Below are 24,566 nucleotides of genomic sequence, written 5' to 3'. Positions count from 1 at the left end.
AATTTATATTACACATTCGTTTACTTATATTTTAAATTGTATTAAATTAAATTGAAAGCGGTATATATTTTAAAGTGAGGTTGTGCAATTGGAAGCTGGGGCCTGTTCGGTTTATTTATTTATTTGATTGGTGTTTTACGCCGTACTCAAGAATGTTTCACTTATAGGACAGCGATCAGCATTATTGGAGGCCTGTTTGAAGAAGCACAGTTAGGTTCATGTCACTACCATGGTAACATAATACCTACAGAACTGTTTGTCGTGGCATGTAACGTTACATGCACTTTGTTACACAGGCCCCAGAATCTTGAGCCAATGTTACATCAAGGATGCTCAATGTTACAATGTATCAGTTTCTACTGTCATTAATGTAACCTCATCATGATGAACTAAGAAAGAAACACCAAATGGCGTTACAGTCTTACTGCCAGGTGACCCCCATTGGTCATTCACTACTGAAGGTTTTTGTATTTTTATACTTCAATCAAACTGTTTAGATAAAGACACGCAAGACAAAAAACCATACATTTTTCAAATGAGAGGAACTGTAAGTTCATAAATTCTTTAGATCTCTGTTTCAAAGGCACAGGATGTGTATCAACTGTTGAATTTTGTAATGTTCTTAAATCACTGCAGTTCTAGAAATGATGCCAGAGTAAAGTACATGTACTTTAAAACAAACTCGCCCCATTTACACTCTATGCTGTAAACAAACCCCCAAAATAAACCATTCCATGACAAATCCTGGTGGACACACCATTAAACAGTATCCAATTTCTCCACATAAAGACTGCTAAATCTGAAAAAGGCTGGTGTTGACAAATTAACTGGCTGCCAAGGGGATGTGTTGTTTACAAAAGCTGCTGCAATCTGGGGTGAGAATTGGAAGTGGCGGGGAAGTGGGAAAGCTAGGGTTTACAGGGGATTTTAAATATACATTTCTTTTCAAAACACCATTCACAGGAGGCTGGCATAAAGCTAACAAGGCAAGACACATTCTCTGAAGAAACATTAAAGTAAGGGTCATGTTCACTTTTTTTCCTCTCTTTTTGTCAACACTGGAGCAGTATATTTTTTTAAATTTGATTTGTGCATTACCCCGAATCTAGACTACTACACATACATACACATATACCACCAATAACTAAGCTTCTTTTGACTGGAAATATCATTATCACACAAAATTAAGACTTCTTTGATGTACACATGTTTGCACACTGTGCTTGTTTATATCCGAAAGATTTGTAACACATCTGCATGTGCCTCAAAGGCTAACGCCAAACCCAATCCCTGTCTTAAGTGCAACTACTGTGCATAATTCAATTTTACCTACATGTAGCTGTTACTCTCCCACCAAAGTCACAGATTATTCAATTAGAGAAGTTTTACCACTCAAGAGAACTTATAAGCCATATGGAATCGTTTGACCCCAAGAAACTTAGAGTTTCTTCTAATCAGGTTATACAAATGATGTTATGACCATCAAAAGACTTTTAACTTAATTTTGTCTTCACCCATTGGAGCCATGTGCAACCTTAATCTCTACAAAGCTTAACAGGAAGTGTGGTTAAATTTACCGGCCATTTTCAATGCAGAGTTTGGAATTATTATGCCATTAAGACATTTGCTACTTCACAGACTATTTAGCACGTGGTTTTGATATCAATTTGCTGAAGGGAGTCAAGTGTCTGAGAAACGCCATCAACAAGTGGTTCCCATACAAACCCGGATATTTGTGTGATGTTTGATAAGGCTGACTATAAACACTGGGGCTCTTGTTTTACCACTTAAAAAAACTGCCACTCACAAATCACTGGTAAGTACATGCACAGAAGTTTTTTTCACATACAATTGCAGCCTCCATATATTTAGATATATCTGATCAATCTAAAATCACCGATATACCCCTACCCCCCACCCCCCACCCCAGCAAAAATTACCACCTCCATCCACACGCCAAATACCAAAGGCGTACATATTTCTACATGAACAAAATCTATTACTGTAATTCGTCAACCTTTTTGCATATTTGCAAAGTGTTTATATATATTCTGAAGGCATTCTTCTTTTATGAATTAAGCCCTGGCCAATTAAATGTCTGTCTCCAAAATCAAATTACAAATGTGCAAAAACTGCACTGAAAGTTGTTCTTTCACATGCAAAAAGGCTGACGGATTAGGGTTGGGCAAAACTTGGCAGACTGTTTTTGTTAAAACACTTGGTCTTTACCCCAGTATGCATCTACATGTACATTACTGTGTTGATACAGATGCTCAAAAAGTTGCAAATACCTAGCAAATTTCTTTCAATGTAGAATGATTTTGCTCACCTGTAAAATGCAATTACCTGTCATTCCTTGACATCACATACACATGGTTACATTTGAAAAGGTCCACTTTTATAGGAATTAAGTTCCCACATCTCTAAAACTACTGATTAAAGTAGGTGTAGGGAAACGAAACATAGTGGAAGGGAAACGAAACATAGTGGTAGGGAAATGAAACATGGTGGTAGGGAAATGAAACATCTTGGAAGGGAAACGAAACAGTGGAAGGGAAACGAAACATGGTGGTAGGGAAACGAAACATGGTGGTAGGGAAATGAAATATAGTGGAAGGGAAACGAAACATAGTGGAAGGGAAATGAAACATAGTGGTAGGGAAACGAAACATGGTGGTAGGGAAATGAAACATAGTGGTAGGGAAACGAAACATAATGGAAGGGAAATGAAACATAGTGGTAGGGAAACAAAACATAGTGGAAGGGAAATGAAACATAGTGGTAGAAAAACGAAACATAGTGGTAGGGAAATGAAACATAGTGGTAGAAAAACGAAACATAGTGGTAGGGAAACGAAACATAGTGGTAGGGAAACAAAACATGGTGGTAGGGAAACGAAACATAGTGGCAGGGAAATGAAACATAATGGAAGGGAAATGAAACATAGTGGTAGGGAAATGAAACATAGTGGAAGGGAAACGAAACATAGTGGTAGGGAAACGAAACATAATGGAAGGGAAACGAAACATAGTGGTAGGGAAATGAAACATAGTGGAAGGGAAATGAAACATAGTGGTAGGGAAACGAAACATAGTGGAAGGGAAATGAAACATAGTGGTAGAAAAACGAAACATAGTGGTAGGGAAACGAAACATAGTGGAAGGGAAATGAAACATAGTGGTAGGGAAATGAAACATAGTGGTAGGGAAACGAAACATAGCGGTAGGGAAATGACACATAGGGGTAGGGAAACGAAACATAGTGGAAGGGAAATGAAACATAGTGGTTACAATACTGAACACCAGGGGAACACAACTGTGCATAGCATGGCACTGAAGGTTGCTCGTAAAATTTCATATGCAAAAAAGTAAAAAAAAAAAAAACCAAGAAATTGAAAGGGGTTGTTGTTTCAGTTCATCATAAACCGAAAGTGTACTTACTTTTGCCTTGACTGGTCCCCACAGCCAGTGTGTACTTGACCAGTTGCTTCTTGGGTAAGGAACTGGACAGGAGATGGTGGATGACCAGCTGGGCTGTGAACTCTGTGGTGATGTAAACATCTCCGAACACCGTCTGAGAAAGACAAATCAGTACAGGTTTTAACACAAGGACTCTCTTACCTACCTATTATAATCTGAAGTCTCAACACATAGGGCACTGCAGGGGTAAGTGACTAGAATGCCTGCACCCACCCACCTTATCGACTCTCTACCCACCTTAAAGTAATAGATGCACCTATTAAAAACTGTCTTAACCAAACACTAGAATTTGAGTGAGGGCTTATATAATTATCTTAGCGTGCATCATGTCGCAACAATTAGACATCCTGGTTTATTGCATGGGTTATCTTCCTAATTAGGTACAGTAAATTGGGTAATTAGATTTCCTTGACACTTGATCAAACACCAATGAAGAAATATTATCTTGGAACTTTAAAACAGCAATAGTGAGATAGTACATGTAACAATGGAACTTTACTGTAAATTTATTGTATATCTGCCCTCAAACACAAATTATACTGACAGGTCTAGAACTGATAAAAAGACCACACATAGCCCATGAGTCATTCAGGAAACATAAACTATAGGTGTGTGGAATGTCCACGTCTATTTAGATGTCACAAAGTTTTTATACTCAACAACCCGATAGTTTATCCTTTCACTGGCTAATTTGTGGTGTTCATGAATTGGAAATAGCATAAAAGTTTTGAAAATTTTGTCATTTGGGATCATAAACTTCTGATCAAAAATGGGTTCAAAAATGTCCTCGATGACAGGCAAATTAACTGTCCTATGACCCCATCATAATATGAAGAAAATATTTGCAAGAGCAAAGCTACACCGTAAACTCCATGCAAATAAACCCACGATCAATTGGTTTTACATCTTTCACGGCAACATATTACAAAGCCAATGACAGCGCCACTCCTGCAAGAATTTCAATTTTGTCCAGAATTTCCCTGACAGATCAGCTTGGCTTTAGATCCTTAATCTAATTTTGTTGAATCTTGCTTCTGTTTAAGCAATTTGGCCTTATTTGCAAATCCTCTGCATTAGCTTTTCTTGTAAAACAGATTTTCTCCCATCCCATATAAGACTAGCAAGAAAACTAGACATTATAACATCCAAAAATTGTCACTGAAAACAATGCCATAATCTAATCCAATCTTCAAAAATTTTTTTAGAGAAATCCTCACAATAATTTAGACAAAAATTTGGAAATTTTTTAAAGAGTTTGTACAAATATTACAAAGTATACAGCTCCTTGCAATGCATGACCTTGAAACACTGTATTCTGCCAAAAGAATTTACATTCTCTGCACTGATCTTTTGAATTCATTGAATTCATTTTGAATTTTATTTTGAATTGATCAGCGCAAACTGAGTCAAATATTTGCTTTTATTTTAGAATAGCTCAGATAATGACCATCACAAAATATCAGCCTTGTTAATACATACATGATAATGAATGTCATAAAATCAATATTTTTTACCACACAAACTTGTGATTATATTAAACTGTTTGACCCCCCTTTCAAACCCATATAAATCACTTCACAATAAATTTATGTCCATATCTTTGTATTACCCAATACTGGTATTAAGTCCTATTTTATAATTTAAGATTTTAGCCCAACTATGCAGCCAATATAGTTGTCAAGAGTCAGAGTAGAAAAGCAGCAGATACAGTTCATATTTAATATACTGTTACACAATTATTTTCGGCCTAAGTACAAAACTGAAGACTTGGGGTTAAAATTAAATCTGATATTAAGTCTTGAAACAGTGTTGAACAACCAGGCCCAGATGGCTCCATGAACACCAATAATTATATGCTTCCTCAATGGGACATCATGTCGAAGACACCAGACATGACACCCCACTCAGTCACAGCATGCTGACACTGAGTTGACAAGTGACAACTTTTTTCCCCCTCATGTTCGCTGGCAGTCAGATTTCTGAGTTCAGGAAACCAGAGTTCGCCTTTAGTAAACCACCGACTCTTAACTGGGCACGAGTGAGTGAATGAGTGAGTGTGTGCTTAGGGTTTAACGTAATAATTTTTCAGTCATATGATGACGGAGGTGTCCTTAGAGTGCATGTACGTGTAATGTGACTCCTTGTTGCAGGACAAATTTTTTTTCACCTACACATGTAGTGCTGCTTCACTGAGGCAACCTACAGAAGGCAAGTAAGCTGTGCCGCCCAATCCATTACACTGATACAGGTCAACCATTCGTTGCGCTATCCCCTTAATGCTGAATGCCAAGGGAGGAAGCTACAACTTAGGTGAGACTCTACCCTGAGGATGACTTTGGATCTACCGCTCCTGAAGCGGATGCTCTACCAACTGAGACTTCGGAGCCAGTTAACTGGGCAAGATGCTGAAGAGATGAGCACAGTACGTCGGATATGTTGGTGGAAGATAAGGTCTTGAATAAATGTTACACTGCAAATGTCTACATGACTGCTTGAGAGAACTGATCTACAAATCATCTGTTTAAGACTGTGTGGGCTTGAATGCGATTCGAAGACAGCTGTCTTAACCATCCCTTCATGAAGTGCTCTGATTTATTTGACTGGTGTTTTACGCCCCACCCAAGAATACTTCACTTATACGACAGTGGCCAGCATTATGGCAGGAGGAAACAGAGCAGACCCCTGGGGAAAACCATGACCATCCGCAGGTTGCTGACTGACCTTCCCACATACAGCTGGAGAGAAAGCCAGCATGAGCTGGACTTGAACTCACAGCGACCACCTTGGTGAGAGACTCCTGGGTCATTATTCTGTGCTAGCGCGCTGACCAACTGAGCCACAGAGGCCCCCTGAAGTGCTCTGAAATTTAAATTACTTAGCTCTAATTATAGTGTAAATTTATGCATGCATAAAAGCATTACTTACCACAGGCCACACCCTTCCATCGTACACTTTCACCACAATGCCGTTCCTGGGCTGGACACCGAACCTATCACAGCCAACAAGACAAAACACACCATAAGTCACATGACCATTAGACGATGTCCTCGGGGAGTGGGGTACAGAGTTGCTTAGCATCGGCATTTTGTAGAATCATCCAACCACTGGGGAAGATATATCTCCACAAGTTGTTGCTGTTTTGTGTCACAAGAACATTAAATTAATACTGAATTAACTTGTCCTGACAGTGCTGTGACATCGATTCTGCACACTTTTGTCAAATCAAGTGCTGGACTGAGCGGGAATTCAGTCCTTCACATTTCAGATAAAATATTCATTTCCAGATCATTAAGCAAGCTGTTCTTCACTGCCAAAAATTAAACGTATGCACTCAAAACACAAGCACACTGTAAAATACTGCACTTCATGTTCACATAAGTAAAGTATAAAGGTACAAGTTCTATGCTCTCTGATAAAGTTTCACAAAGCCTTAATTTTCCTGCGTGAACAATCAACTGTCTTGCATGCATCTTGAGTTTCAGTCTACACAATAAACAGTTTGTGGTTTTTCTGACAGTCAAAAAAGTCATCCATGAGTTATTTTTTGTAACTGTACTCTTTTTTTAATCCCCCAAAATAGCATCAAGTGTGCACTATTCACACCGTCTAGTCTTCTGTTTGTTACAAGTATATATGCAGCTTTTTCCATTGAAATGAACAGTTAGTTTTTTGTCACACTGCTTTCATGGGTAAACTTGTGTAGAGGGACGTCGCATGTAAACTCTATGAAATGCAACTTCTGACTCATGACTTCTAATCCAAAACCACAAACAAACTATATCTTGGGATTACTCCTGTCTCACTAAACCACTTTTCAGGCTGAATTCTGGGATCTTCACGTCCAACCGCATTAAGCAATGTCCATCAAACTGTCATTTTCCTCCTGAGATTTTAGTCCAATAACTTCATGCCATATCCGTCTAACTGTCAATGCAGTTTTCTGCTCATTTTCTTCTTGGGATTCAGTCCAGCATGTCCATATAACTGGCAATTTTACTGCTTATGTTTCTTCCGGGGATCTTACAGTCCAAGCACATCAAGCCTTATCCGTATATTCGCATCCAAATCAGCCAAATAAAACACGCTTGTACACCTGTAATAGTGGTCAAAATTCATCCACTAAAGGGTAATCCAGTTTTTATCTCTGCAGACTTTCCATATCTGTAGGGCCTGTAGCTACAGTCATTTAACCCAAGCACATGGTGCTCCACAGGTAATTTAGCTCCATAATGAAAAGTATATATGCAGGAGTCTATAGTCCCCATGCAAAAACAGCGTAACAGGGGTAAACAATTTCTCCAGAAAGGTAATCAACTTTTCATCGTACACTTTCCATTCCTGAAGGTAGAAGTATGAACAAGTTGACGTAATCCACATGGAAAATTTCTTCTGCAATACTTTAATGATGACAGCACCTCTAGGGTAAGAATGCAGCAATATGTACATGTACGTACTATGGCTAGCAGATCAGTATGATTCGTACTAACACTATACTTCCTTCAAGCTGAAATATGTCTCAGTTAAAACATCCCTTTGTGGTAAATTCAAACCCTTAAAAAAGCCAGAGTCGTTCAGTCTATTTCCTCACAGCTAAAAAGAGTATTATGCTCGAAAAGTTGCCAACTGATCATTAAGAATGGCTGTCTAGGTGTGGCGTCATACTTCAGGCTCGCATGACTTCCTTAACTCCCCATTCATGTCAGATCCGTCCCATGGCTCTCTGCAACACCCCGAGGAGCACCTAGCTCCCACACATCGATGTCAGTAAACACACAGACGTAATTCTGTAGGGTGACTTTCTCCAGAACCTGACCCACATTAGCACAGCTTACTCAACATGTCAATATTGATATGTTGGTTTGTTGAACCTTGGTTACAGAAGAATCTTGTTACAATGTAAATAAACAGGACTATTCAAACTGAAAAAAAAACATATATATATATACCAATTGTGACTATAGCCTAACTAATACATGCAAGAATATAAGTTGTTGTACATAAGTTTGGAAAAGAAATTCAATGGGCTATTTCAATTTTTCACACCAACAAACCGAGTTTGGCATCAAATAATCAAGTATATGTAAATATTTTTCACAATATTCCCTCCAAATTTCATAAATTTTAAAAGAAATTTCACATATCATATAAAGTACAGAACTTTAATATGTCACTGAGCTACCTTTTTTACCATGAAAAGCTGTTAAAAACCAAGCTTATGAGGAAAAAAGACTGATCTTTGAAGATGTGCTTTCAGAAAAACATAAAGGTCTTAAATGATGTTTATTTTTATGCCAACACTTAACTTTTCCTGATAAGAAATCAAACAAACTTTGGAAAAAATAACTCTTAAGTGGCCTTATCAGTTGGGTGGATCAATCAGAATTAGGCAAAATGTTTTACCTGGAAAATGCTAAACTTTAGGAGAAATACGTAAAAAAGTCATCAAATGTTTAAAAAAATTGTTATTTTAACTTTTTGTTTGCCTTTAAAAATGCAGTTTTGTGGGGATTTAAAGTGAATACTCCACTGTATAGTTATTAGACCTAGCTAAAACAGTGACATCACAACAAAACTTTGGTCACATAATCCCACTCTAGACTACTGTACAACAAAATTAAATGTTTAAAGTGGCAAATTAACATCAAAGCCAAGATGTGGTTGTATCTAGTATATTGTCCTAAATTACCTGTACTACAATGTAAATGTGGAGTGATATACAGATCTGATTATAAACTATGATAGGCTTTATACACATGTACCATAAGTGTGATCAACTCAGATTTGCACGAAATCTCCGTTCTTATCAAAGTCTCAACTGCTGGTACGCACCTGTGCCTAGGTATATACTCGTTATCGCGGTAAAATCCAGGTAATTACACACCCCTAACTTGTGTACACACCCACCCACGTGTTGTGACTGAGAAAGTCATTGACAAGTATCAGATGTCATGTGCCTGTGAACATTATAGGCTTCAAGCCAAAGCCACTGGCCCCAACAATAAACATGTAGTGTCATACTGGATAAATGATATGTAAGTACATGTATGAGCAAACAGGAAACAAGAACCAACTTTGAGAGTAAATGAAGAAATGTCACACGTGAGCTATTAAAAGGCAAACCAGTTTACTTCACCCTGTAACACACACCTACATGTAAGAATACTGCACTTATAGTAAAATATACTATTACTTAAGAGTACTATGTATCTAACAGAGAAAGGTGCATGTCTGTAAACCACAATAGTGCAGATTAAATGCTAGTACATGGTAGAATTGAGTTCAGTTGGTTTTATGGGCAAGAAACAAATTTATACAACAAATTGGTTCAGAATGTTTTTTTTTATAATTGAATAAAACAAAATTTAAAAAAAAAAAGTTTACTCTATAGCTTGAATGCAAAAAAAGAGGTATGGGTAAATTTTAAAACATTTTGTCAACCTTTCCACTTAATTTATACTGACAAGTATAAATATAGAATTGGGACAGAATCGAAAAAGCCAAAATTCACCCCCAATTAAATTATAAGTTTTTAAAGAAAAGAACTAAAATTCTTGCCTTTGTACATGAATTTTACAAACTTTTCCCCTTTGACATAATTATACCAGTAGCTTCCAGAGAAACATTCCAATTCTGTCTCTCTATTATTGTCTATACGTCTATTGTCACTGCACTCTCTTTGCTTTTATCAACACCAGAGAAAACAAAGAAAAAGCAGAATTCTTTCTCACAGCAATCAACAGGAAACAAATTTACAGATGGCTTGTTTTCCAGGCCGCATGCTCAGTCCATCAGGCGTGAAATTTTTCACCTGTTTCTGTTAGTGTACAGATAACGACAAAGTGAGATCCAGGTGAAAAAGCCCTTTGATGTTGGCATGGAAAATATGCACACAACATTCAGTTCTGCAAACATGAACAGAAACTACTCATTGGAAAATACAGAGATGGATAGCCAGGTAAACTAAATCACAGGTGTATCTTTGTGGAAATCTACAACCGTAGCGGACAGGTATGAATATAACATTCACAACTTCCAGGTACGCCACAAATGAGTTGATGAAAATACAGATAGAAAGCACGTGGAAGAAATTGATTAAATCCTAGATGCAGATATAGGATAAATATTGGCTTCTTTCCTGACTGGAAAACGAGCGAGACAAAAAAAAAAGTGCTATGCTTCAAGAAAAAAAAAGTGCAGGAGAAACTCAAAGGAAAACACAGGTAATTTGCACTCCACAAACATCAGGTGAAATACCCTCTGAATAAAAGGCAAATAAAGTATTCGACACTCAGTGTTTTAAATTTTCCAAAGTGTCGGGCTGTAAACACACAAAACCAAACATATGGCAGACAGTCTCAGTGTAGACGCACATCCTATGCATTGGCTGTGTGTTTAGAATAATGCTACCTCTGCAGTAGACAGTGCAAAAGTCAAGATCTTAAAAATGGACGATAATAATAATCAATAGTTTGAGGCTGAACTTCTTTGAGCACTTTGAGCTAAGGAAGATAGAATCAAATCTTTCTAGACACATGTTCATATACATGTGTACTAATCAATAATTCACAGCTTAAACAAATTTAACTTATATAGCAATGGTGCAAAACTTTAAGAAAAACTGCACACATCCAACAGGCTATATAGCCACAGACTCATATACATGTATATGTACACATATACCTTAATTTGTACAAACCAAATTCTCCCACAATGTGAAAAATATTCAAGATTCATTTACAACATTTGCAGATCATAATTAGGCCTCACCACTTAAAATCATTGTTTTCATGGTAAAATTAATCTTCTATTCAATGTCAAAGGAGGATATAAAAATAAAAAATTAAATGTGAAAATCATCAATTTTGTGGAAAATTAAAAACTAACAGCCATTTTTCCAGATAAGGACATATTTACAAGGTCCTGAAGTTAAAAAAAAAACAACAGGTCGGACAAAATAAAAAGATCAGATTTCAGTTTTATTTTTATTCCATTTTTGAATTTGTTCGATGTATACTTGGCCACAAAACACAAAATTAAATTCTTGTTGCGTTACTTAACAGTACCCCAGGTTAGTCAACTCTACCAATACATGTAAATGCATAAGCTAGCTTTTTATAGGCTTAATACATGAAGCCACATCTTAATGATCATTTAATCACATTATAATGATCAATTAATGATATTATAATGGTGCAAAGCTCGTGAACTTTTCAATCAAAGCCCAATAAAGCATCATGCATGAATTAATCTATCTTCTTGAAATCTTTCACGAACAGATAATGATCGAACTCTCAATTGTCCTCCTGAGTTCAAATGAACTCCTTACATACTATGTAGCTTTCCTGGAATATTCAATGGGTGGAATATTCCTGGAATATTCGATGGATGGAATATCCCTGGAATATTCAATGGGTGGAATATCCCTGGAATATTCAATGGGTGGAATATCCTTGGAATATTCAATGGATGGAGTAAAACTACATGTATCTTGGAAACAAACACACATAAATCATATCCTGGAATCTATAGGTTTCCTGAACTGAATCCAAATATCTCAAGTGCAAATCTCCACATGAAATTTGACAGAGAAGAATATCTTCAAATCCATTCAGAATTCAAATCTTCGTGTAATAAATCCACATTTGAACAAGACAAAAAATCCTGAGAAGAGTTCAGTGAAGTCACAAGATAGAGTTCTCCAGCTTTTCAGACACAGGGCCACAGCCAGAAAATAAGCGGCTGAATTTTTTGTTGTTGTTGACGCCATGCAGTTGAGGACAGCTCGCGTATTCGACCACCGAGAAGTTTACAATTTATGGAAGGCATTCAGCTTTACGAGCAAAGAAAACAGTTTGCCGGAACGCAGCTCTATTATCGACTCCCCAAAATCCCTCCCACAATTCAAAAGTTCCTGATCAAATCTTTGCCCAGCTCTGCAAAATTTAAACAATGCATGTCCCCTGGCTAAATCGTCCTACAGGGTGAGTTCTAGAAAAGCTCACGATTCGGCCAAATGAACTTTTCAAGGTCGTATCTGTACCAAAACCTTCTACATGCACAGGCTGCATGTTGCTTAACAAATAAAACTGCCAGCTAATTGAAATGGCTAACTGCTTGCTTAACGCAAATTGCATGAAGCTGTAACAAATGTTAAATCTACAGTCAGTTCCCTGATAAAATTGGCCCAAGATTAAAGTCAACTTTAGTCATTTGATTCCCAAACATTGACAAGCCACGTCAAGGTTAAAAATGAAATGAATCACCATTTTCTGTTATGCAGCTTTAATTGCTGTTGTTAATTTAAAAGCAGAGCAATAAAAATGTGCTCGCATAATTAAGTGCACAAGTAACGACTTTCTTTGATTAGTAATTCAAACAACATGCTGATTATAAAGTTTCAAGGAGAAACAATACTGATTGCTTGTAATAAGGGAAATTATTAATGATAATTCTTATGATTGACATAGTAAGATGTGAAATTATGATGATATATATGCAATATATCACCTGCGAATATTAAATTGTATAATTATCACAATAAAATGGAAATTCTTAAGATTTTAACTGGCTTGGTACTTTACATTTAGAGCACATCACTTTTATAAGAACACTGTGATAATATAAATGACACAAAATGTGGGGGGAAAAAAAAGTGAATTTAGGCATCAAACCAGTCGTCAGTTCAAATCAATGTCCACGGTCGATACATGTAATCGCAAATCCAATTACCAAAGAAACCTACGTTCAATATAAACCACCTGAGAACTGCGCTGGAATATATTAAGTACAAAATTAAGACAGATTCACACAAAGAGAAAGCAGTCAACAGTTTTCAATGACATCGGCACGGTGCAAGGAACGTTCTAGGCAAATGAATGAAGTCTGTACATGTACGCTACTCAAATCTTGTACCATGCTAGTTTGTGATAATCGGAGACTATGCGTTTCATAAAGAAATGTTCTATATTTCAACAAAAAACCAAAAAAAAAAAAACCAAAAAAAATTTAAAACATAAAAATAAATATAAAAGGTGCTCTTACAGGCCAAAGATCATGTTGTTGGTATCTAGTCCTGGAATGTCTTGAAATCAAAATTCTTGTCCTCTGGCTGGAAAACGGATTTGTAGCAGATGCGTCCTATTTGATCCATTCACATATAGAATGACTCGAACCGGTATATATGCAAATTTTCTCCTGTCACTCGATCTCTAGCACACCATTGAGATTTCTGCATTGCACGCACTTCATGCCTATGGTATTATATGTGCATTTTCCCCCCAACATAAAAATCCATCATCCTAAAACGGAGAGGAATTCATCCCTAAAACTCCAAACTTTCTTGAATCCACTTACAAATTTGTAGCTTAGACCACTGATCAATGCCAAGACTTTGAAATTTGTAAAATCAGAGAACTCAGAACTTTTTTGATGAACCAACAACTCAGATCTGTTTTGATGAATTCGTGACTTAATCCCACTTTGCGTTGAAATTTGTAAATTCCTAGCACTCTAGGAGTTTGTGGGATCTCAAACACTTTGAATGTGTCCAATATACAAGAGACACAAGAAAACTGTCTATTTCTCCGGAGTCCACAGATCAGAAACCACAGTAGTAATCCATCACATTCGTCGGAGATCTTTTGGACTTAACCGGAAATGTTTGGTCAAATTCTGCTGAGGAACGGACTAATTTGATGCATACCGTATTTGGCAAACTCACTGGTTCTGTCTATATAGGTCCATTCTTAGATTAGCCAACACCTTGAAAGGTACATGTACAGTAATGGTATCCGGGTACAGTTTTCTTCTTGATACACTAAGTTCAAACCAACCCACAGGTTGATCGGGTAAATGAACATGTAAAAGTACTTTCTGCTCCTTGCCTGTATGTTTTCATCAACTCACGTCCATGTACACACGATCACAGATATTTATCTTGAATATGCTACCCTCAACAAGATAACCATCTGCATTGATGTGCTATGCTCTGGAAATGAAAACTAGCCAGTTTGTTCACAGTTTTCATATAACACGTGCTCCACCCTCTTACTGGCACACAGATGGTGTTGATAACTCCAACAGAGCCCTGCATACACAGTACAAGCATGTAACATGCTTTCATATACTAACATACATGTTTGGGTATTCTGAATAATTAGCAGTGTCAAAGGGAAAGTTTGTCCCACTTGCAAAACAATTCCCAGCCAATCAGAAGCCAGCATTTCATTCTCCTCTGGATCATAGATCTCCTAAATGGAGTTATTATTTATGTCACTTGCTGATTGCAATTTTCTACCTGTTAATACCTGTATCTTTTTACCTGGGCTGTACAGCAGGTGTTTTTGTTCTGAGAGAGAAGTGTCAAGAAAACAGGCTGGATGCCCTTTTGATAGCTTTAACCAAAAAACACAATTAATCTTGTAGAGTTCAGGTTAACCAAAATACAGGCAATGCCAGAATAAAACTCTCCTAAAAACACACTTTGACAATTCCGCAAATAAAGGAGAAATATTTTCAATACTTTGATCGATATAATATAGCAAACAAATTTTACATTTTCAATCAAATCAAATTACATGTACACCAAAATTTGAATCCTGCAAAAACGTTACTTTAGTCATTAATTTCTATAATTCACAAACCATTAACACTTAAATTTCTATTACTTAACTGAATTTTGAAAATACCTAGATATTTAAACAGATTTATGATCAACTGAAATTTCTTACAATCATTGCATGTAACTGTTGATTAAGCAAAAAAGTTCATATATATATATATATGTATAGTGTACTTAAAGATTCACTAAAAACTAATCAGAATATTACCATCAACTTTTCTAAACAAACCTATAAATTTACAAACTCTTAATATAAACTTTGCTAATGTATCTCTGTTATCAAACTAAATGTCACTATAACACACACATAAAATTTTTTTTTCAAAAGATATATATATATATATAAATGAAACAATGTCGCTTTAACTTTGTAAGTGATCATCTCTCCAGAAATCTTTTAGCAAACTATTAAAACATACATGTATATACACATGTATACAGTGAGTAATGCCTACATTCTGGTAGTTTTCCTTATATTAAAAATACAACTTTTTACCTGCCTAACATATTCTTACTCTACATACAAATGTAGGTAAAACACAGGTGGTCTAATGCATGTAATTACTTGTAGTTTAATAGGGCTTTACACCAAACAGTAAAGGTTTAACAGGTTATCTATATACCACTTCTGTCTGACACATAGCTATTCTTGAATTACTAATACACCTCAAAGTGACCTGTGGAGAAGGTAAGAGTCAATTTCATTAAATTAAAAGCTACCTGGCACATTGCAGGTAAAAAAAATCTGATCACAGCGGGATAGGTATTTATGGATAAGGGAAGTTAACAGCAAGGGGTGGCAGAGTATAAGCTGGTATATAAATGGACTTGTATTAAACATGTGCCAGTGGTGAAAGTTAGATGTTTAGATAAAAGATAAAAGATATTAAGTCATCACCACAGGTCGGAAATCTGATTACAAAGTGATTACAGGTAACTTGGAAATTTTACGTCTCCACATTGTTTTCTTAAGTGTTTGTATTACATAGCCTAGCTGTCTCAAGTGTTCTGATCACAGGTAAGCTATCCTAATGAATAGGCTAGAGCTGTGATACATGTATTATGGGCAAGACCTGGTGACAATAGAGTCTTATTCCGGTGAAGCAGGAAGAAAGTAGTTTTCAGTGGGGGGTGAATCAAAATAAATATACAGGTATATGAACAAGGTATGTGTAAGTGTGCCGGTGCAGGTAAAGCTTTGATACAGGTAAAACTTAGAATGACTAATAGGCACTGAAGTCATCTTCAAAGGTTTTGAACCAGATTACCTGCTGAGTACAAGTGACAAAACTCAGGTAAATATCAACACAATGCACTAACAAAATATACATATAAATCCTTCGCTGCTTTAGCTAATGTTTTTAAATATATACTTCTATGCTTTTCTCTCAATGTTAATTATTTTTTTTAAATCTCTATCTTTTTCATTAGCAAGAATACAAAACTACTTCCCTCCATACCAAACTACTTGGCATTTTTCTGATCAAAATGGTTTAACAAGGAAATTTTTGAGAATGGTCTGAATTCTCAAAGCAGCAGTCAGGTTTTTTCTTCAAGGGTGAATAAATCCAGGAATTTCACTTTTATTCATTTGATCGGTTTTTTTTTTAACCCCATAATCATGAATATTTCATTCACTTAATTGATATAGGGCCAAACCAATTTAAATTGTTGTTTTATGGGCAGAATAAATCTTTTTTTTCCAAAGTGGAAAAAAGGGTATAAAAATAAAACTTGGAAATCATTCAATTTGTGGCAAATGTTAAGATATGAAAGAATTTTATTTACACCTATTTATATGGTTGAAAAGCTTTCAAAACCAGGGAAACCATAAAATCATCTCAAACAAAATAAAAAATGTGAATTTTCTGTTACCTTTCTAACATTTTTGAATTACACAGAGTTGGCTTGCCAGTAAAACATATAAAAGCACACAGATGGTGTTGATAACTCCAACAGAGCCCTGCATACAAAGCACAAGCATGTAACATGCTCTCATATACCAACATACATGTTTGGGTATTCTGAATAATCAGCAGTATCAAAGGGAAAGTTTGTCCCACTTGCAATACAATTCCCAGCCAATCAGAAGCCAGCATTTCATTCTCCTCTGTATCACAGATCTCCTTAATGGATTGCTGATTGCAATTTTCTACCTGTTAATACCTGTGTCTTTTGATCTGGTCTGTACAGCAGATGTTTTTGTTCTGAGAGAGAAGTATCAAGAAAACAGGCAAGGAATTTGCCAGTAAAATATGGGAAACAAAAAATAAAATTGGCGTTGCCTACATGTAAGTATGCAATGACTGTACAGGGAAATCTTCATGCATATTGGCATGTACATGTGACAAAGAACAAGTTGTACACAATACAGGTATTTTGTGCCCAAGCATGACATATCTATTAATTATTATGCTCCTGGTTAACCGCAACGTCTTATTAATGTATTGTTATTCTTGTCTGATCGTGTATCGAATTAAATTAAAAAAAACTATGTTACATAAGTGTGCGATACATTTAGTGCATCTAAGTTGTATCACAGGGGCTGCAGAAAGCATCCGACAAGAAAACTGCAGGAGCTTAAAAATAACAACATATGTTTACGATTTCGTGACAAAATATTTTTGATAAAAAATAATTTACATGTATGAAATCTGATATAAAAATACAGCGACTTTGTTTCTATTTTTGCTAATGTTATATGCAATGAATCTATACATTAATTCAACAGTATATTTTATACCATCTTTATCAATGTATGCAGAATACTGTACTTTGCCGTTTAAATAGACAAGACAACTGCAGGGGAAACGTCGATATACAATTTCGTGACAAAATATTATTGACAAACTTACATGCATGATATTACATATAGAAAAATATAGCTGTTTACTTTTTTTTGTTGCTAATGTAGAATTGAATTATCCTTTCAATATAATTTATTTTATACCAAGTTTATCAATGTGTACAGTGTATGGTGTGGTTTACATTGTATGTACACTTTTAATGATTCGTTGATAGAAAAAGTTTCTTAATTCTGAACTTAAAATATTTAAAATAAACCTGACGTGACAAAAGTCTTGGCAAAGACCGAAATCTAGATTTTAATCGGTAAAAATACAAACAGCTTGATTTCATTTTCAATTTTTGGTTTTGTATTTCAGAAACTGTAGGATTCAAGATACCATTTCATTGAGCGTTTAATATTTTTCAAATGACATTTTTTACTTGATTCTGAATCATTCATCCAATTTACAGGACCAACTAAGAGTTTTTTTGTTTTTTTTTTGAAGAAGTGCAATTACTGTCTAGAAGATAAGCTTCACTGTTGGCATCAAAAGTATCATTTTAAGATCTTTATACATGTATGCTTCTGACAGTGTAGTTTTACATACTGAACTTCAGGTGATATACAGTATATTAGACAATGTACATGTACACTGTAAGAAAAAATGATTCTTTCTTAATATTACGGTACCAGTGTTATAATCCATGCTGCAACAAGTATCATGATGTGTAAAGCAATGATGATCTATCATCGGAATGATCACAATGCGGGAAGACTTGGAAGTGTGTACAGTGCGTTACTTTCACACCAGCCACAACAAGAGATCTCAACACATCTTACATCACAGAGTTGTTTGTCAGGTGTCGCTTAGCAAGAGAGATTTGTGAGCCGTCGCCGACCTTTGCACCGCTGTGTGCACACAGCACGAGAAAACTAGGGTGGGAAAACGCTTGGGGGTTTTGATTATGATGCAGTTAGAAAAAAAAAATAGTTCAGGTGCGTGAGAGTAAACAGGTCACGTGTTTATACAAAGATCATATGATTCAGTCATGGCATGGAGACCGACATATTCTTCAGGATGTGTATAGGTCTCTGTGAGTGGGGGAAAACACCATTCAGATTCATAAAGGAACATACCTGTACAGGCTAAAAGCCCAGGTGATAAAACAGAAATGACCATATATGGATGTGCCAGTGCATAAATAAATCACAGCATTAGAGCTGTTGACCACTCACAAGTGTATAAGGGGAAGTACACATATGTGTAGAAATAACAGAATCACACTGAAGATGAAGAACACAGTCATGTACTGTATCTTGGATCAAGGGGAAATAAATAAAGTAAACGCCACACTGGTGATAAAGCTTATATTCTTCCAGAAGGATGCATGTGTCGTCCTAACAATAGAACTCCTCAAAATTATTGTATTTCAGTTTGAAAAAATATATGTATAAATATGGACTAGCTGAACTCAGAGGCCTTAAAATGTCTCTTCTGATAACAACCCAGAATACGAAATCAATAAAGCTTCAGAAGGCACTATATACGGTGATTCACAAGTGACACTAAATAGGTTATTCAGAAATGGCCCTATATACAGTTATTCAGAAGTGGCACTATATAGGTTATTCACAAGTGGCCCTATATACAGTTATTCAGAAGTGGCACTATATAAGGTGATTCAAAAGTGGCACTACATAAGGTGATTCAAAAGTGGCACTATATAAGGTTATTCAAAAGTGGAACTATAAAAGGTGATTCAAAGCGGAACTATATAAGGTTATTCAGAAGTAGCACTATATAAGGTGATTCAGAAGTGGCACTATATAATGTGATTCAGAAGTGGCACTATATAAGGTGATTCAGAAGTAGCACTATATAAGGTAATTCAGAAGTGTCACTATAAAAGGTGATTCAGAAGTGGCCCTGTATAAGGTTATTCAGAAGTGGCACTATATAAGGTGATGCAGAGGTGGCACTATATAAGGTGATTCAGAAGTAGCACTATATAAGGTGATTCAGAAGTGGCACTATATAGGTTATTCAGAAGTGGCCCTATATACAGTTATTCAGAAGTGGCACTATATAAGGTGATTCAAAAGTGGCACTACATAAGGTGATTCAAAAGTGGCACTATATAAGGTTATTCAAAAGTGGAACTATAAAAGGTGATTCAAAGCGGAACTATATAAGGTGATTCAAAAGTGGCACTACATAAGGTGATTCAAAAGTGGCACTATATAAGGTTATTCAAAAGTGGCACTATATAAGGTGATTCAAAAGTGGCACTATATAAGATGATTCAGAAGTGGCACTATATAAGGTTTTTCAGAAGTGGCACTACATCAGGTGATTCAGAAGTGGCACTATATAAGGTGATGCAGAGGTGGCACTATACAAGGTGATTCAGAAGTAGCACTATATAAGGTGATTCAGAAGTGTCACTATAAAAGGTGATTCAGAAGTGGCCCTGTATAAGGTTATTCAGAAGTGGCACTATATAAGGTGATGCAGAGGTGGCACTATATGAGGTTATTCAGAAGTGGCACTATATAAGGTGATTCAGAAGTGGCACTATATAAGATGATTCAGAAGTGGCACTATATAAGGTTTTTCAGAAGTGGCACTACATCAGGTGATTCAGAAGTGGCACTATATAAGGTGATGCAGAGGTGGCACTATATAAGGTGATTCAGAAGTGGCACTATATAAGGTGATTCAGAAGTGGCACTATATAAGGGGATTCAGAAGTGGCACTATATAAGGTGATTCAGAAGTGGCACTATATCAGGTGAATGAATAAATCAGAATCAAGCAAAATGCGTCACTTGAAAAATTGCTAAACTTTAGGTGAAATACACTATGTGCACTTTTATGGTCAGGGAAATTTTTTTTAGGTCAACTACATTACTGTACATGTATATACAAGTGTCTACCAAAAGAAAGAATACCAGATATGCTGGCATTTACTTCAAATACCCTTTTTTTAAGCTGTACAGGTTGAAAAATATTTCACCCACATGTCTGTCAGGTGAATGGTTGGAGAACACAAATGGGTGGAAGATGTTCGTTAGAATTTTATGAGTGAATTGGAAACAGAAGGCAAGCTGATGCAGACAAGGACACCATGTGTGACAAAATGAGAAATATATGTCTTTCTTGGTAAAGCTGTACGAGGGAAAACAAAAAGGACAAAAATTTTGCTCACAAACAGCCACAAAGTCTGATAAATTAGCTACAAATACCATACCAGACTGAGTAAGGTCAAGTTGACACGTTACACAAAAATGCGGGTCAATGCAACAGTACTATTGCATTATATGTTGATTTAAACCAGACTCAGGTCAAAATACACCAAAGTAAAGATAACCAGAGTGACGACTGAAGGTACATAAACTATGTAAAAAAATCTATGTAAAAACTATGGAAAATAAAACTTAACTCTATAGTAATATACAAGTATATATCCAGTACTACTATTATCAATCTTGAACTTTTCAAAATATAAGAAGCTTTGTTTTTTCACAATTTTGAAAATGTTTGAATGAAACCACATTTTTAAATGTTTCCTGATGTACACTAAATCATAAATTCTGCAGAAGCATTAGTAAGATGCTTCATCTGTGTAATATAAATATTTTTCTCAATCTATTCAAAGTCATATGTACGTGCAATGTGGTGTAATATTGGCTGTTCTCTTTTTTTTTTTTTTTTTTTTTTTTTTTTTGGGAGAGGGGGTTATCTCCCCCTTAGTATGCCTCTGACAAGAGAGTTACTCCCCTTGATCTCCTTAGCGTGACTTCAAGATATTAAAATCTGAACACCACACGCAATATCATGAAAATACATGATGCATCAGACTAAGATTCAGTATCTAATATTACACAGCAAATGACCCGAAAATGAAATATGACATTGGCGAAATTATTAAAACTCAACACATTTGAAATTTACAGAAACAGTGCTAGTCTTGTCTGAAAAGTAAACCATGAAAATAAATGTACTGAAGATGCTAGGTCCGTATGATGGAGATGTTTATTTCAGTTGTGATTGATAGTAGCTTACATAAACAGGTCTGGACTAAAGTTAAGCCTCAACAAATCTTTTAAGTGAAAGAACACCCAAACTATAAGTATTAAACCTCAGTGGAAAGAACATTGGAAAATGCATATGAAACTACCAATCTATTATTTTATTACATGTTCATATAGATAGATTATTATTCGGTATAGATTAGATTTATTTATATGATTGGTGTTTTACGCCGTACTCAAAAATAATTCACTTATATAACACGGCGGCCAGCATTATGGTGGGTGGAAACCTGGCAGAGCACGGGGGAAATCCACGACCATCTGCAGGTTGCTGCCACACCTTCCCACGTACGACCGGAGAGGAAGCCAGCATGAGCTGGACTTGAACACACAGCGACCGCAATCATGAGAGACTCCTGGGTCATTACGCTGCACCAGCGCGCTAACCAACTGAGCCACGGTTTTAGGTATAGAGATTATAATTATGCATCACTTGTGGACAATTTTGGTGACGCATGGTACTGTTGAAATAATTTTGTATTTGAAATGGAAAATTTGGTAGTCAACACCCTGGCTCGTTATAAGTTATGTCAATATTAATAAATTAAGACACACCTCCAGTTCAACCAATGAGAATTTGTACTTGTTTGCCTCATACAGAGCATTCACTGGATAAGTATAGGATAGAGACGACTGATTGGCTTTTTCATGCAAAGCCACGCCCTCTCTTCCTGTCACTGGTCTGTCAGTGTTTCAACCCAACAGCCGTTGTTATGTCACATGGTCGGTGACCTGTCAATCAATGTCTGCTCACTCGGTGCACGGTTTCTTTGGCTCCGCCCCTACTGTCTTCATATGAAGACGTTTTTTTTTTCATCAATAAGTACTTTGGAATTAAAGCCAGTGATTGGCTGAAAACACCATCGATAGCCAATCTGTCGTCTAACCTAGGTTATGTCACTTTTCACCAGTCAATTCAGATACCTTGCGACAGAACATTAGGTCGACAGATCTGAACGGTCTGTTGTAGAGAGAGTATGGAGTGGCATACTGAATGAGAACACTATGGAAGATGTACACAGACTCACCTGACTTGGCCTCTGGGCTTGCTGGCCTGCATTGTTAGTGGGTTGTCTTCATCTTCTAAGATCTTTGTCTCCAGTCCACCACCTGTAAAACATTATCAAAATTTTAATCCATAAATCATACTTATTTCATAATTTATTTGACTACCATTCTGTATGATACTCAAGCCTAATTCACTCCTCTGACAGTGGTGAAGAGATTATGAGAGTGATCCAAGTATTTTCTTGCCAAGAAGGGAGCTAACTCTGCTAGCTCAGTGGTATAGGTGTATTAGTGACTTGCCAATGGTCCATGTTTTACCTCTGAACAGGTTCCTAAATTCATAAAAACGACCGTCACTGTATAAATGAAAAATTCTTACACTAAGCCATTAGCTAGGCCTTCACAATGCTGTCGCATAGATATAATATTATAATCTCGGGACTAATTCTATGATGGAGTTCAACTACACCTGTATGTATATATCTGATGTCAACATAGTGTCATTATCCTCAGGATCATGCTGCAAAAACATTCATGTATGTCACATGACCTCGTGAGCAGAATAAAACAAAATTAACCCAAGTATAAATGATACACTTTGGGTTTTTCTCTTCAAGAATTATTTTTTTTTTACCTCATGAAGTAAAACCTACATTATACCTGTGCTGACTGAGGTGTAAATTGCCTGTTCAGTGATGAGCAACACCTTACCAGATTTCTTATTAAAATGAATGCTCATTTCTCATTAAGATGAAAACAAAGGAAACTATTAGAGAGTAGTGACTGCATAAAGCTGCACTAGGTGTTTGTAAATCCGGAGTATAATCCACAAATTTTTGGAAAGGGTCTGGGTGCTCACAACTGTGAAAAACTTTACCTAAAAACTTCACAATTTACTTTTATGCGTGGGTGTTGGGAGGGGGAGGGGGGGGGGGGGGATACCAGTAACTGTTAAGTCTTACCATCAATAAAAACTTGTAAATGCATATTTAAGTCCCCAAAACCTTAATGACTTCAAATCTTCAAAAACAAGGAAAGAGACCCACCCATCCCATTTCCGCCAGGTGTAAATAAAGGGATAAAAATGGGAAGACAGATGCTTACATGCACTCTTTTTCACAAAATGCATACATCAGGTAATGTCACTGAAATTTCACTGTGCAAAATATGAATGAAAATTTTGTGTTAGCTATCAAGGAGAGTTTTCGTTCTACAAATCAGAGGAGACAAAACTACTGAAAGTCTCATGTGGGTGACAAAAAAAAAATAACACAGCAGAAATCCATGATGTATCGCTGTGAGTACTAAAGAATATGTCACACATGCCACCAGCATTATGGTGAAAGGAAACCGAGCAGAGCCATGGGGGAAACCCACAACCATGTTGCCGGAAGCCATCTCCACACATGTACATGATGTCTGGCAATATTATCCTGTCAGTGCTCCAGCACTTTTGAATTCAGCCTTCAAGTTAAATTTCAGGTTACAACTTTTCCCACTGCACATGGCACGGATATGCAAACCTGAAGATTAAGGACCATGTAATTCGATATTAAATTCAGACACAATTTTACAT

General features: G+C 36.3%; 2 protein-coding genes across 3 annotated transcripts in view; both read right to left on the bottom strand.

Moving 5' to 3' along the window:
• LOC135464735 (uncharacterized) overlaps positions 1-7,223 on the bottom strand; it is a 42,718-nt gene extending 35,495 nt beyond the window's left edge. For both annotated transcript variants that reach the window (XM_064742255.1, XM_064742256.1), the window contains exons 1-2: positions 6,405-7,223; positions 3,441-3,573 (exon numbers count right to left, since the gene is read on the bottom strand). In XM_064742255.1, the coding sequence (XP_064598325.1) occupies positions 3,441-3,573; positions 6,405-6,563 (292 nt within the window). In that variant the 5' untranslated portion in view covers positions 6,564-7,223. The remainder of the gene's footprint in view (positions 1-3,440; positions 3,574-6,404) is intronic.
• A 14,629-nt stretch (positions 7,224-21,852) lies between these two features.
• LOC135464462 (uncharacterized) overlaps positions 21,853-24,566 on the bottom strand; it is a 37,459-nt gene continuing 34,745 nt past the window's right edge. The window contains exons 3-4 of the mRNA XM_064741886.1: positions 23,011-23,092; positions 21,853-21,862 (exon numbers count right to left, since the gene is read on the bottom strand). Coding sequence (XP_064597956.1) covers positions 21,853-21,862; positions 23,011-23,092 — 92 coding nt within the window. The remainder of the gene's footprint in view (positions 21,863-23,010; positions 23,093-24,566) is intronic.

This window comes from Liolophura sinensis, chromosome 4 (assembly GCF_032854445.1).
Source record: "Liolophura sinensis isolate JHLJ2023 chromosome 4, CUHK_Ljap_v2, whole genome shotgun sequence".
In the NCBI taxonomy this organism is placed as follows: domain Eukaryota; kingdom Metazoa; phylum Mollusca; class Polyplacophora; order Chitonida; family Chitonidae; genus Liolophura; species Liolophura sinensis.
Note: the sequence above shows the minus strand (reverse complement) of the source record. Positions and strands in the feature narration are given on the sequence as shown.